The following is a 15,851-nucleotide window of genomic DNA, read 5'->3' on the forward strand; positions in this document are numbered from 1 at the left end:
TAAAGACAGGTAAACGTTAGTCTAAGGACAGGTAAATGTTAGTCTAAAGATAGTTAAATGTTAGTCTTACGATAGTTAAATGTTAGTCTAGACTTGCATGCCTCTTATGTTTCTATCTTGTAACATATTCTGGAGCTGCTGAACTGTGAATTTCTCTGTGAGATGAATAAAGTATCTATCTATCTATCTATCTATCTATCTATCTATCTATCTATCTATCTATCTATCTATCTATCTAAAGACAGGTCATTTTTAAGAAGACAATAACAAGGAAATTCCTAAATACAAAATCCGGATTCTGAGATTGAGATTAAAACATCAGAAATGACTTCTTTTTCTGTTTTTAACGATTATTATTTTCCCACGCTTTACGGCTGTGGTCGGAACGTTTGTCTGACGGATTGTGAGACAGCACGGTCTTGATGTGCTGTGGGACCAATGGAAGACTAAACCCCTTCAGAACAAAAGCACTGGGTGTTTTAGGAACATTTTGTGTTCTATTTATTTTTAAAATACAAACATTTAACCATTAAAAGCCTATTTTTTTCTTCATTTATCACAATCATAACTGTTTACGAACATTTATCATTCTGTGGATTTGTTTCAGTAACGTGTCGCTTTTATTTTGAAGACCAGAAGCGGAAGTTGGTGGTCTTGACTCTTGTCCGTGGTCGCGTCTGTTCAGGTGAGCGCGAGACCAAAGCAGCGTCGTAATCTCACTGTTAATCCACTGTTGAAGTTAGTGGCGCAGTTGATTTCATTCATGTTTGCGTGAACGCTGTCGCGGAATAAAGTTTGCGCTCGTTTTCGGGAATAACAGTGACGCTAAAGCTGACGCTAGCTAGCAGTGACGTGACCCGCGGTAGGACGTTGAGAGAAGCAAGCGACAGTGACGTCACGCCATTACTTTCTTTTTTTTTTAAAATAGATACATTTTTAAAAAACGATGTGGATTTATGAGGACGCCATCTTAGATTCCGTGATGTTTTCACACCAGAATAAAACGATGCGTCAAATAATGCAAATGTCTGATTAATCATTGGAAATACGGAGGAATTAGCTTCATTTTGGTTTCAGCGACTAAATGTCACGCTGTCTTGCCGAAAACATAAAAACTCGAAATGAATTTATTGTTAAAAATATTAGAGCTGAAACAATAAATCGAATATTAAATGATTACTCAATTAATCGACAACTATTTGATAATCGGTTTGAAGTTTTTTTTCATGATTAAAACAAGGTTTCTGGTTGTTTCAGCTTCTTAAATGTGAATATTTACCTAATTTCTTTGCTCTAAACAACAAAGAAAGTGAATCATTTTGGTTTGTGGACAAAACAACACATTTGAGAACGTTCGACGAACACCGATCAACATGTTTTAAGGTTTTCCGTGATTTCATGGACCAAACGATGAATCCAGAAAATAATCCACAGATGAATGGATTCTGAAAATAATCGTTAGTTGCAGCTCTAAAAGTCTTTACATGTAGGTTTCAATGTTTTTTTCAAAACAATGTAATTTATGCTATTTAGTTTTCATTCAGTGATTTAAGAATGTTTCAGTCGCCTTGGTAACCATAAGTGACATGTTTTTTTTCATGCTAGCTTTCAGCAGCTAGCTTGAGTTGTGAATTCCTGAACGACGTGGTATTTCAAAAGTAGGGGGCGCTGGGTCCGTGTAAAAGATCCAAACTTAAGTCTGTTGTCTGTTTTGTTACAGCGTCGTTTTGAAGATGCTTCGTCTTCAGTCACCGTGATGTCATACATCAGAGGGGCGTGGCCTCTCCTTGGAGGCAGGTCAGGTGTTTGCAGGTGTCTCCATAGAAACCAGTCGTCCAGCAGCAGCAGTGTGGTCCTTCAGTCCCGGTGCACCGACGTGTTCCAGAACCTGGCTCTGGAGGACTGGATCGATGCTAACGTGGACCTGCAGCAGCGCAGTGTCCTCCTGCTGTGGAGGAACCGCCCGGCCGTGGTGATCGGGCGCCACCAGAACCCGTGGACTGAGTGCGACCTGACGGCTGTGAGGAGGATGGGGATTCCCCTGGCTCGCAGGCGGAGCGGCGGCGGCACGGTGTTCCACGACCTCGGCAATCTTAACCTGACCTTCTTCACGTCCAAGAAGGCCTACAACAGGAAAAGGAACCTTAAGGTCATCACTGACGCCCTGAGGAGCGCCGCGCCAGGACTGGACGTCCACGCCACAGACAGACTGGACATTTTACTCAACGGACGCTACAAGATCTCAGGTGACCCACAATGCAACACTTTTCATAACAATTGTTCACCTGAGCCCGTTACCATAGCAACAATGATGTCGTCATGTTAACAGGAACTGCCTCTCGACTGAGCAGGAAGTCGTCGTACCATCACTGCACCCTGCTTCACTCCGCTGATCGCTCCGCCCTCTCCACTGTGCTCCGCCCCTCCTGCCCTGGTATTGTCAGTAACGCCACGCCCAGTGTTCCCTCGCCTGTCGCTAACCTGTTGGACCACGCCCCCATGCTGCAGTGGGAGGAGCTTGTGGACGGACTTGTGCGGCAGTACAACACAGGTACAGCGAGGTTTCTTCTGTCCTGTCCGCTGAATTTAATCTTCAATCACTCACGATGTTTGATTTCCGACCCGCAGAGTTCGGGTTCAGCGCCGCGTCGGCCTTCGTCGACCCGGCCGATGAATCTGCATTTCCTGGCATTAGCAGGGCGGCGGCAGAGCTGCGCAGCTGGGACTGGACGTTCGGGAAGACGCCGAAATTCAGCGTCCAGACCGTTCTGGACCTGACGGACAAGGAGTCGGTGGTTCGCAGCTCCGCCCACCTGAACATGGAGGTGAAGCACGGATTAGTCAACAGCTGCGAGCTTTTCGTACCCGATGACTGGCTTCCCCCACACCTGAGCGCCGCGCTCGCCAACGCTCTGGTCGGCGAGCGTTTCTGTCGCCGCCGAGCGTCCGCGTGTGTCGCCGTCGTCGCGTGTGACAGCGGCAACCTGCGGGGGCGACTGCGACGCCTGAGCAACGCCGTGCTGTCAGTCATGAGCTGAGATCAAACAGCTCATGACTGCTGCCCCCGTAGGCTGAAGGACGTCATTACATGGTTAAAACACATGACAAACTATTTTATTTTTTTATTAAAAACATGAAAATCTCTCCAAAGTGTTTTTCTTGTTTTTAATGTAAATTGTGTTCAATAGTTTATCAATTTCTTCATTTATTTATTCATTAAAACCATGAAAACTTTATGTTTAAACCATGTATTTATTTAACTTTAAATGTTTGTGTTTTTGTTTTAATTCACTTTTTTTTAAAAGTGTATTAATATTAAATTAAAACAAATTCTTTCAGGAAATTTGTTTTATTTTTGCTCTTTTTCAGTGAAGTCCTTTCAAAATAAAAGCACACTGACGTCAAAGAGCGGCGTCACTTCTCAGTGCGCGTGCGCAATACTTCCAGAGGTGTGAAAAAGGGAAGACCTGTCACTTTGATAATATTTCCTTGAACTGATCAAGTTTTCTGTGTGGTTTGACTCTTTTACACATTTAACTAAATAATTATATATATATATATATATATATGTATATATATATATATACATACATACATGCATGTCACAATAATTACATTCATTATTATTTTAATTACCAGGTACTGTGATTTTTAAACCCTACATTGTGTGTGCAATATATATATATATATATATATATATATATATATATATTAATATATAGTATTTTTATTACAAATGTATTCATATAAAGATGTCCATGTGCTGTGGCGTCACAACTCTGAGTTCTTTGTTATTTGTCCATTTGTGTGCGGGTGAAGGGAGGGTTTCAGGAAAAGCAGAGGAGTGAGACCTCAGCTGCGTGTGTCTGTCCGCAGACGATCTTGGTCTGATGAGAGCCGTCGGTCGGTGCAGCTCTAACCGGAGAAGCGCAGCGGCAGGATGGGGAAGAAACAGAAGAAGAGCGGGGAGGACAGGTACTGGAGAGGCGGGCCGCCACCACGCACCACCGGTCCACGTTCACACGCGCCGGTGCTTCATTCTCCCGCCGCGTGAAAACGCCACAAACAGACCCCGCTTTCCCGCTGCTTTCTCTGTTAGCTTAGCGGCTAGGTGTGCTCGCCGAAGCTAACCACGCGTCAGTGTGAGTGCGTGCACTGGTGGAGGTTTAAAAACACACAGAAACGGGTGGAAATCAAACACGCGACAGCCTGCCACGCGGCTTAACACGAGTTAACCTCGGCGTGAGCGGACAGGTTCTCAAACCGAGCCGAGATAGTGTGTGACGTTACTGCTGTTAGCATGTGGAACCTGCGTTAGCATTAGCGCCGGCTCTGTAGCTGCTGTGAGGCTTTAACTCGAGTCTGACAGCCTGGGTCAAAGCCCCGGAGCCCGGCTTCTATATTAGCCAGAGTCAACCGGGTAGGCTTAAGTAGCACCAGGCTAAGTCCTCCGTTAGCCCTGGTTCTTCAGAGCTCTGCCCCACACACACACACACACACACACACACCTGGACAGGTAATCAGTGACGTCATCGCTATGTTGACACAGCTGTGGTGATTCGGAACTGCTCCAGGGTTCAGATAAGTTGAGGTTTAATTCAGTTAACTACAGGTTTAACTTAAGCTCTGACTCTGGTTAGGTTGATAACTCGGTGAGGTTTATTTGTTGTTATCCAGCTAATGCCATGCTTAACTCTGGTTAGTTGTTATCCGGCTTAACCGTGGTTTAACATCATGATAACATTATAACTAAACTCAGGTTTAGGGAGTTTATCTGGATATAACCAGAGTTAAACGTGGAGTTATTTTGACTAACCAGAGTTAAACGTGGAGTTATCTTCATTAACCAGAGTTAATAGAATTAAACATGAGGCAAATCTGGTTCAAACCCTATGTTAAACCTGAGTTTAGTTATTGACGGTGTCAGTTTACTTGAGTTTAGTTATCGACGGTGTCAGTTAACCTGAATTTAGTTATTGACGGTGTCAGTTAACCTGAGTTTAGTTATTGACGGTGTCCGTTAACCTGAGTTTAGTTATTGATGGTGTCAGTTAACTTGAGTTTGGTTATTGATTGTGTCAGTTAACCTGAGTTTAGTTATTGATGGTGTCAGTTAGCCTGAGTTTAGTTATGGATGGTGCCAGTTAACTTGAGTTTAGTTATGGATGGTGCCAATTAACTTGAGTTTAGTTATTGATGGTGTCAGTTAACCTGAGTTTAGTTATTGATGGTGTCAGTTAACCTGAGTTTAGTTATTGATGGTGTCAGTTAGCCTGAGTTTAGTTATGGATGGTGCCAATTAACTTGAGTTTAGTTATTGATGGTGTCAGTTAACCTGAGTTTAGTTATTGATGGTGTCAGTGAGCTGAGGTCCAGGTCAGGGGGCTGATGGGAAATAAAGCACTGAGAGGAAAACCCAGTCAGCGTTTTGTTGTTGGTTCCCATGGTAACCCACTCTCACACACACACACACACACACACACACAGTGATGTTCTATTATATCCACCTCGGTGTCGTGTGTCACATGATCAGGCTTTGTCTCCTCTGACCTGAGCCTCTGTTTGTCTTCTGACTGTCTGATTGATTGATGTGATCGATGTGATTGATTGTAGGGCTGGGTGATATGGACTAAAAGTCATATCTGGTTATTTTTTAGCTGAATGGCGATACTCGAGATATATATATATATATATATATATATATATATATATATATATATATATTAGATCAAATGTTCCAGAGGCAAACCCTTTAAAAAAATAAACAAACAGTCCGTTATATAGTTTAAGCCACATGCCAAAGGTCAGAGGTCACTGAAATAAAAATGGAAAAAAATAAACATCTCTTTCCTGCATGACAATAATATACAGTCATTTATTCAAAAATACAATACTGTTACAATTTTAACAAAAATAAAAACGGACTAACAAACATGACTAATAAAATAATATCCGTGAAAATGAATACGTCATTGGGTTTGAACAATTTTCTCAATTATTTCACATATTATGATTTATTATATATCATATATCATATTCACACAGCTTGTTATGAATTAAAAAATGTCTTATATTTTATTATCAATATTGACAACTTCAGGCTTCCATATGTCCAAAAGTGACTGACGGTAATGGAAAATAAGTCAAACTATGAACCGGGTAGTTCCCGCCTCCTCAGCAGAGCTGAACAATAAATCTGACACACCTAGAGAGGCGGGACTTAAGGCAGAACAGCCAATCATCAGCCGGTCACACTCAAAGCTTGCAGCTCATGTATTATCATTTAAACGCAAAATGAATTATATCAATACGAGCGATGTTGTCCCGTGTTATATCTCCTTTAGAAATATATCGATATATATTAAAATATCGATTGATTGATTGATTGTTGTGATTGATTGATTGATTGATTGATTTGTGTTCAGTGCCAAAGGTGATGACATCGACATTGATGCTCTGGCAGCAGAGATTGAAGGAGCTGGAGCTTCTAAAGAACCTAAAGGAAAGAAGAACAAGAAGAAAGGAGCCAAGAAAGATGACTTTGAGTAAGACCACACTCTCTCCTTCATTTATCCCCTTCGTTCCTTTCCTTTGACTTATCTCCCCTGCCTTTTCCTTGTCACTTCCATCCTTTCCTTCCTTTCCTCTTGTCTTCTGTCTTCTCTGACGTCCGTGTGTTTGTCCTGCAGTGAGGACGACATCCTGAAGGAGTTGGAGGAGTTGACTCTGGAGACGCACGGAGGAAAGGTAACGAGTGAGGAGGAGGAGGAGTCTTCATCCTTCAAGTTTATTATAAATCATAAATTTATTGTGTCGATGAGCAGAAACTGGACGTCACAGAGGAGGCGGAGCCTGTCGAGCCGCTGAAACCAGAGAAGAAGAAGACCAGGAAGGGCAAGAAGGGCGGAGCCAGTCCTGAAGATGAGGAGGGCGATGAAGGTCAGGCAGACGCAGAACAGAAGGAGAAGAAGAAGGTGAGAGGTCACTTCCTGTTTGACCCCTGACCTGCTCTCACACGTCTGACGCCTCCTCTTTGCCCCCGCAGGTCGCTTTTGAAGCTCCGCCCTCTGACTCTGACGACAACGACAGCAGCTCACGTTCTCACCTCAAGACCAAAGGAGGAAAGAAAGGAGGGAGAGGGGGGTCAGTGTCGGACGAGGAGGAGGAGGACGAAGGAGTAAAGAGAGGAGGAGGAGAGGAGGAGGAGTGTGACGACGATGACGAGTTCACGTCCAGGAGAGAGCAGAAGAAGAAGAGCAAAGGGAAGGCGGCCAAGGCAGACAGTGATGACATGGAGGAGGAGCAGGGAGGGGGCGGAGACTTCAAGATGAAGACGGCGGCGCAAAAGAAGGCGGAGAAGAAGGAGAGGGACAAGAAGAAGAAGGAGGAGGAGAGGATGAAGCAGAGGAAGCTCAAAGAGAAAGAGGGCGGCGAGGTGGCCAAGAAGGAGCCAGAGAAGAACGCAGAGGCCACGCCCCCTCAAGTCACAGCACCTGCCGCAGCAGAGGCGGAGGAACAGGAAGAGGCGGAGCCAGCTGCTGAGGGTATGCCAGAATCATGTTTTACTAACACGTTGTAAATGAATGAGTTGATCTGTGACGCGGCATGTTCTTGTGTTGGACCAGAGGAGGGCGAAGGTGACAAGAAGAAGAAGGACAAGAAGAAGAAGAAGGGAGAGAAGGAGAAGGAGGAGGAGAAGAAGAAGAAGGGACCCAGCAAAGCCACAGTCAAGGCCATGCAGGAGGCGCTGGCCCAGATGAAAGAGGTGAGGGATTGTGGGAAATGTAGTGGAGAGAGTTGTTGTTGTTGTTGTTATCATGACGACTGACAGTCAGTGTTGTTGTAGGAGGAGGAGCGAGCCAGACAAGAGGAGGAGGAGCGACTGAAGAGGCTGGAGGAGCTGGAGAAGCAGCGGCTGGAGCAGGTACCACACAAACACCTCCTTCTCTTTCCTTATGTTTGTCTTTACCCATCAGCGACCTCTCTGACTTCGCCCATCTCTCCGCCCCTCAGGAGCGCCTGGAGCAGGAGCGCAAGGAGAAGAAGAAGCAGAAGGAGAAGGAGAGGAAGGAGCGGCTGAAGAAAGAGGGGAAGCTGCTCACCAAATCCCAGAGGGAGGCTCGAGCTCGCGCTGAGGCCACGCTCAAACTGTTGCAGGCTCAGGGTAGTCTGTCTGTCTGTCGGTCTGTCTGTCTGTCTGTCTGTGTGTCTGTACGTACGTCAGTCTGTCTGTCAGTCAGTCCGTCTGTCCGTGTGCAGGAAACTCATTGTCTTCATAATGAAGTAAAAGGATCAGTAGCGTTGAGCTGTTGTCCACACGGTGGCAGTGTAACATAATCTGGAGCTGCTCCTCAGGGAGAAAGGTTCATGTTCAGTAGTTATGAAGACGCTGCAGCTCCGTTACCATGGTAACCTCTCTGTTGAAATGGCCACCCTATCAGAAAAGTCTGATCTGAAACTGATTGTCATTGATTATTTTGATTATATTTTAAACTCAATTTAGATAATCTTAATTTACACTGTGCCTCAATTTCTCATTAACTGTTTTACTGTTTATTGACAGATTATTTACTGTTTTACTCTTTATTGACAGATTATTTACTCTTAATTGACAGATTATTTACTGTTTACTAACTGTTTTACTCTTTATTGACAGATTATTTACTGTTTTACTCTTTATTGACAGATTATTTACTGTTTTACTCTTTATTGACAGATTATTTACTGTTTTACTCTTTATTGACAGATTATGTACTGTTTTGTTGTTCATTGACAGATTATTTACTGTTTACTAACTGTTTTACTCTTTATTGACATATTATTTACTCTTTATTCACAGATTATTTACTGTTTATTGACAGATTATTTACTCTATTGACAGATTTACCGTTTACTAACTATTTTACTGTTTATTGACAGATTATTTACTCTTTATTGACAGATTATTTACCGTTTACTGTTCATTGACAGATTATTTACTGTTTATTGACAGATTATTTACTGTTTTTTTTTACAGTAAATAATCTGTGATAATCCTCCAGCGTTTCACACTGTTGACGGTGCAGTGTGAGGATGTAGATGTGTTAGGTGATCAATAATCATGTATTGATTGTGTGCAGGTGTTGAAGTGCCATCCAAAGACTCTGTGCCAAAGAAGAAACCAGTTTATGGAGACAAGAGGAAGAAGAAGCCCACTGCTGCTTCTCCTGAAGGTAAACACTGAGCTTTTCCTGCCTGTACACAACAACAACAACAACAACAACAACAACAACAACAACAACCACCTGTGCTCCACAGAAACATCAGTGGTCACGTCACCAACGCCAGAGACTCCCGAGCCGGTCGCCAAGGAGACGGAGGCCAAGACACCGGCTGCACAGCCAGGTGAAGCCCACAGGATGTAGAGAGGAGGAGGAGAAGGAGTGGTTTGTTTATTTATTTATTTATTTATTTATTTGTTTGTTTGTTTGTTTATGGTAAACAGAAGTGAAGCCTGAAGCTGCCGTGGACGACTGGGAGGCCATCGTCAGTGATGAGGAGAAAGGTGAGGACGCGGTGCTCTATTACGACACACTGATAATCTGAGATTATATAAATGAAACGCTTGGGTTTTCCTGTCAGAGCTGAAGAAAGTTCACATTGAGGTGAAGGAGGACACGGAGGCGCCTCCTCGGACGGCGGCCAGTGACGACGGCGAGGAGGACAATGACGGAGACGAGGAGGACGATGACGACGACGAGGAGGAAGAGGAAGAAAGCGAGGAGGAAAAGGAGTCGACACCAACGGCGGCTCGCGGCAAGAGGAAGGAGAGCGAGGCCGAAAGCAGCGAGAGCGAAGATGATGACGGGATGACGAAGGAGGAGCGACTGTACGACCGCGCCAAGAGGAGGATAGAGGTGAGACTCTGGAAGCTCAGCAGCAGGAGTGAGTGCTCTGCTCTTTTTACCCGTCTCTGTTCCACCCAGTGTGTGTGTGTGTGTGTGTTCCTATAGAAACGGAGGGCGGAGAATCTGAGGAACACGGACACGGAAAAGTTAAGAGCTCCAGTGGTGTGTGTGCTTGGACACGTCGACACCGGCAAGACCAAGATCCTCGACAAGGTAAATAATAACAATGTAAACTATCTGTAAACAACTTAAACAACAGCGTAAACCATCTGTAAACAACAATGTAAACAACAGCGTAAACCATCTGTCAACAACAATGTAAACTATCTGTAAACAACAGTGTAAACCATCTGTAAACAACAGCGTAAACCATCTGTAAACAACAGCGTAAACTATATGTAAACAACAACGTAAACCATCTGTAAACAACAATGTAAACTATCTGTAAACAGCGTAAACCATCTGTCAACAACAATGTAAACTATCTGTAAACAACCATGTAAACTATCTGTAAACCATCTGTAAACAACAGCGTAAACCATCTGTAAACAACAGCGTAAACCATATGTAAACAACAACGTAAACCATCTGTAAACAACAGCGTAAACCATCTGTAAACAACAATGTAAACTATCTGTAAACAACAATGTAAACTATCTATAAACAACAGTGTAAACCATCTGTCAACAACAATGTAAACAACCATGTAAACTATCTGTAAACAACAATGTAAACTATCTGTAAACAACAACTTAAACCATCTGTGATCTGTGAGGTAAATGAGCTTCACCCACTCTTTATTTACTCTTTACTTTGTGTGTGTGTGTGTGTGTGTAGCTGCGACACACTAACGTGCAGGACGGTGAGGCTGGAGGAATCACTCAGCAGATCGGAGCCACAAATGTCCCCAAGGAGACGATCGAGGAGCAAACGAGGATGGTTAAGAACGTATGACACACACACACACACACACACACACACACACACACAGGCACAGACATAAAGAGTTGTGTTTGTTCAGTTTGAAACAGAAAACATCAGGATTCCCGGCATGTTGATCATTGACACACCAGGACACGAGTCCTTCAGGTAAGAACCTGGAAAAAAACAAACCCCGGAGTGGCACGATAACGTACGGCGATCGCAGCTCGTGACGCCATCTCTTTGTTTCCATAGTAACCTGAGGAACAGAGGCAGCTCTCTGTGTGACATCGCCATCCTGGTGGTGGACATCATGCACGGTCTGGAGCCTCAGACGCTGGAGTCCATCAACCTGCTGAAGGAGAAGAAGTGTCCCTTCATCGTCGCCCTCAACAAGGTGTGAACCTGCCGCTCACAGGCCCCGCCTCTTCCCAGTTCCCTCTTCCTGTTTATCTCACTGTTGTTGTCGTCGTCAGGTCGACCGTCTGTATGACTGGAAGAAGAGTCCGGACACGGACGTCGCGACCACGCTGAAGAAGCAGAAGAAAAACACCAAGGACGAGTTTGACGAGCGAGCCAAGGCCATCATCGTGGAGTTCGCCCAGCAGGTGGCAGAGTCCTCCACCACTCACACACTAATGTCACTTTAACATGTTAACGTTTAAAAATGAAAGCAGATTATGTGTCAAACAAACAGGACAGTGGAATTAGCAGAAGTGTTATGGTGGCAGCCATTTTGTAATCCCATGTCAGGGTCGGTGAGGTTGCTCCGACTTTCCGAGTTCCGACTACAAATAGAACACGTCATATAAATATAGATAATGATAATATAACATTAAAAAACAACAAAAAAAAAACGTATGTATATATATATATATATATATATATATACACAGCTGTTTACTATCACAGTCATGTCAGAAAATCTGAATTAAATTAAAATCAAGATGTGAATGTAAGTGTGAGCCAAAGATATTTTAAGATCACATATTATTTTTTACAGATTATCACTTCAGGTACAGAATATTGTTACAGACAATTGCCTTAGATTACATATCGTCACAGACTATTGCTTTAGATTACAGATTATTGTTACAGACGATTGCTTTAGATTACACATCGTCACAGACTATTGCTTTAGATTACAGATTATTGTTACAGACGATTGCTTTAGATTACACATCGTCACACACTATTGCTTTAGATTACAGATTATTGTTACAGACGATTGCTTTAGATTACTATTCGTCACAGGCTATTGCTTTAGATTAGATTAGATTAGCTCCAGATTATTGTTGCTAGTCGTGAGGTGATTCCAGATTATTGTTGCTAGTCGTGAGGTGATTCCAGATTATTGTTGCTCGTCGTGAGGTGATTCCAGATTATTGTAGTCTCATGGATGTAGTTTGTGTTTGTGCTGCTCAGGGTCTTAACGCCGCGTTGTTCTTCGAGAACAAAGACCCTCGGACGTTCGTGTCGTTGGTTCCGACCTCGGCCCACAGTGGTGACGGGATGGGAAACCTCATCGCTCTGTTGGTGGAGCTCACACAGACCATGTTAGCACGCCGGCTAGCACACTGTGACGAGCTGCGAGCTCAGGTCATGGAGGTGAGAGATTATTTTTATTATTATTGTTTATGTTTCCGCTTCAGTGCGTTTACGATGTGGCCCGCGTGTTCAGGTGAAAGCTCTTCCTGGGATGGGAACGACGATTGACGTCATCCTCATCAACGGACGTCTGCGGGAGGGAGAGACCATTATTGTCCCGGGGGTGGAAGGACCAATCATAACGCAGATTAGAGGTTTGCTGCTGCCTCCGCCTCTAAAAGAGCTCAGAGTCAAGGTAAACTTCCCAGATTATTAAATTATGTCAGATGTTAATAAAGATTAACATCTGATTCAGATTAGAGATACATTTGTTGTTACAAATAACAATTTCTGACCTTAGGTTACAGTTTATTGTTACAGATGATGACTTTAATTTACAGATTATTGTTCCAGATAAATGTTTCAGATTACAGATTATTGTTACAGATGATGGCTTTAATTTACAGATTATAATTCCAGATAAAGGTTTCGGATTACAGGTTATTGTTGGTCATTAATACAGCCGCACTCAGTGATTGATTGATCTTTTGATTAATGGATTTCTTGGATTGATTGATTGATTGATTGATGTGTAGAGTCAGTATGAGAAGCACAAGGAGGTGTCGACATCTCAGGGTGTGAAGATTCTGGGTAAAGACCTGGAGAAGACGTTGGCGGGCCTCCCCCTGTTGGTGGCTCACAAGGACGACGAGATCCCCGTGCTGAGGGTAACACGCACACGCACACACACACACACACACACACACACACACACACACTCACACTCACACACGCACACACGTAAAGATTAACAGTCTCATGTTGTGTCTTCAGGATGAACTGATTCGTGAACTCAAACAAACTCTGAACTCCATCAAACTGGAGGAGAAAGGAGTTTATGTTCAGGCGTCAACTCTGGGTTCACTGGAGGCTCTGCTGGAGTTCCTGAGGACGTCCAAAGTCCCCGTCAGTCTCTCTGTCTCTCTACATGTCTGTCTGTCTCTATACATGTCTGTTTACCTGGTTTTGTGGCAGGACTTTTACTTTGAAAGTCAGCAGGAAGTAAAGAAGTTAACCTCTGTGTGTCTGTGTGTGTGTGTGTGTGTCTCTCTACAGTATGCTGGTATCAACATTGGTCCAGTCCATAAGAGGGACGTGATGAAGGCGTCCACCATGTTGGAACACGACCCTCAGTGAGTGACATTTTAGCTGCTAAGGCTAACATTAGTGACACAGTGATGTCAGAGATGTGTGTGCGCAGGTACGCCGCCATCCTGGCCTTTGACGTGAAGGTGGAGAGGGAGAGTCAGGAAATGGCCGACAGTCTGGGAGTTCGTGTCTTCTCAGCTGAGATCATCTACCATCTGTTTGACGCCTTCACCAAGTACAGAGAGGACTACAAGAAGTCCAAGCAGGACGAGTTCAAGTGAGACAAAACACACTCTTGTCTCACACACACACACACACACACACACACTGTCTCACACACTAACTGTCTCTCTCTCTCTGTAGGAACATTGCTGTGTTTCCAGTCAAACTTCGAGTTCTTCCTCAGTTCATCTTTAACTCCAGAGATCCCATCGTCATGGGTGTGTGTGTGGACGCTGGAGTCTTGAAGCAGGGGACGCCGCTCTGTGTCCCCAGCAAAGGAGTGAGTCACCTGACACCAGAAGAACAATTGTTACAGATTATGTTTTTCTCTATAAATAGAAAAGAATAATCTCAGATGTAGGGATTTTTTCACTTCCGATATGATACCGATATTGCAGCCTTGAGTATTTGCCGATACCGATTTTGTAGTGTGGAATGTTAGAATAGGCTTTGAACAAGTGATTTTAATCAGAATCAGAAAACACTAGTATGAGAACAACTGACCCATTTATTATTAACCAACGGTTACATACATTTTAACCTTCAACATAAGAATATTGGATGTTTTTCCATGTTCTTTTCATACAGTCTATGGTTAATTTCATCAGGAGGAAAGTACCAAGTGTTAATGGGGGTGTTTTCAGAGCTGCCGTGTTTCACAGGTAACAGCGTGTCTTCAGAGAACACCCCCCTTGTTTTCACTATTTTGGATTAGCCCAACCGACACAGGGTGATTGACTCGTCCCGCAGGTCAACGGGGGGGCCCGAGGACCGGCCCCGCAGACGTATTTAAGGACACGTTTAAAACACACAAAGCTCTTGGCATGGCTGCTTATTACAGATTATTGCCTCCAATGGCAGATTATTGTCCCAGATTTCCAGTTGGTTCAGAATTAAAACAATACATTATTTCAGATTAGAGATAATTGTTTTATATTACAAATTATAGTTACAGATAATTGCTTTAGATTGCAGATTATTGTTGCTAGTAATCAGATTATTGTTTCAGATGGTAAATTATAGATGCTAGTAATCACAGATTATTGCGTCACATAGTTTCTTAAAATTACAAATTATCTTTACAGATGATAAATTACTGTTGCTAGTAATCATAGAGATGACAGATTATCACAGATTATTGTGTGTGTTTCAGTTTGTGGACATCGGTGTGGTGACGAGCATCGAGATGAACCATAAATCCGTTGACAGCGCTAAGAAAGGTCAGGAGATCTGCATCAAGATCGAGCCCATTCCCGGCGAGTCCCCCAAGATGTTTGGCCGCCATTTTGAAGCCACCGACATCATGGTCAGCAAGGTGAGGCCCTGCCCACTGAGGCAGACTAGCACTGTTGACCTCCAACATAGCGGTGCCCCGTGTGAGGCTCAGAGGTCCCGTTACGTCATTCCACATCAAAACTGTTTTGAAACTGCCGTTATTTTTCTGTCCTAACGAAATATCGTGACATAATCTCAGCTCATGTCGCACACCCTGACTGAACAGGTGCCTCCTGACCCCCAGGTCATTAATAACGTCGGTCATCTGACTTCCTGTGTTTTTTTTCCCTCGTCTCAGATCACGCGGGCGTCGATCGACGCGCTGAAGAACTGGTTCAGAGACGAGATGCAGAAATCTGACTGGCAGCTGATCGTCGAGCTGAAGAAGACTTTCGAGATTATCTGAGGGACCACACAAACACACACACAGACTTCCTCAGATTACAGGAAAGGAAAATAATTAAAAAAAAACAAGACGTGAAAGTGTTTTTCTGTGAGAAACGAACCGTTTTTACCACTGTTGTAAACAGTGATAGTTTAGACATCACACACAGATACACACACACTCAGTATTCCAGCGTGCCTGTTCTCCAGCAACTACGTTGTTTATTTTTTTTCTTCTTCTTCCCTGTGGCTCCTCCTTCATTTCCCAGGCTCCACCCCCCATCCCTCCAGGTGCATTATGGGATCGTACAGAGGAAATAAATAAATTGAAAAAAAAAAAAAGATTCTTTGGCGGCTTCACGTTGCGTGCGTGGTTGTTTTGGCGGCCATGTTGGACTCGATGGCGTTTGAACTGAAGATTTTAAC

General features: G+C 43.7%; 2 protein-coding genes across 4 annotated transcripts; both read left to right on the plus strand.

Annotated features, from left to right (window-relative positions):
* The first annotated feature begins 601 nt into the window (after positions 1-601).
* On the plus strand, positions 602-3,144 carry lipt1 (lipoyltransferase 1). Of its 3 annotated transcripts, none has more exons than XM_058619011.1 (4): positions 602-685; positions 1,721-2,246; positions 2,330-2,551; positions 2,629-3,144. In XM_058619011.1, the coding sequence occupies exons 2-4, from the start codon at positions 1,757-1,759 to the stop codon at positions 3,036-3,038; spliced, it is 1,122 nt and encodes a 373-aa protein (XP_058474994.1). In that variant the 5' UTR covers positions 602-685; positions 1,721-1,756; the 3' UTR covers positions 3,039-3,144. The 3 variants fall into 3 exon arrangements, with proteins under 3 accessions (XP_058474994.1, XP_058475013.1, XP_058475004.1); XM_058619030.1 differs by lacking the exon at positions 602-685 and adding an exon at positions 717-738; XM_058619021.1 differs by lacking the exon at positions 602-685 and adding an exon at positions 836-1,486.
* A 706-nt stretch (positions 3,145-3,850) lies between these two features.
* On the plus strand, positions 3,851-15,767 carry eif5b (eukaryotic translation initiation factor 5B). The gene is made up of 26 exons (XM_058618620.1): positions 3,851-3,975; positions 6,426-6,545; positions 6,690-6,747; positions 6,825-6,974; positions 7,046-7,544; positions 7,626-7,765; positions 7,847-7,924; positions 8,014-8,164; positions 9,120-9,212; positions 9,298-9,384; positions 9,485-9,544; positions 9,622-9,896; positions 9,993-10,100; positions 10,725-10,835; positions 10,909-10,976; positions 11,064-11,205; positions 11,285-11,416; positions 12,234-12,416; positions 12,490-12,651; positions 12,992-13,123; positions 13,230-13,361; positions 13,512-13,588; positions 13,657-13,821; positions 13,908-14,046; positions 14,920-15,081; positions 15,340-15,767. The coding sequence occupies exons 1-26, from the start codon at positions 3,941-3,943 to the stop codon at positions 15,445-15,447; spliced, it is 3,567 nt and encodes a 1,188-aa protein (XP_058474603.1). The 5' UTR covers positions 3,851-3,940; the 3' UTR covers positions 15,448-15,767.
* Positions 15,768-15,851: the final 84 nt, after the last annotated feature.

The sequence above is a fragment of the Solea solea genome, chromosome 2, assembly GCF_958295425.1.
Source record: "Solea solea chromosome 2, fSolSol10.1, whole genome shotgun sequence".
NCBI lineage: Eukaryota > Metazoa > Chordata > Actinopteri > Pleuronectiformes > Soleidae > Solea > Solea solea.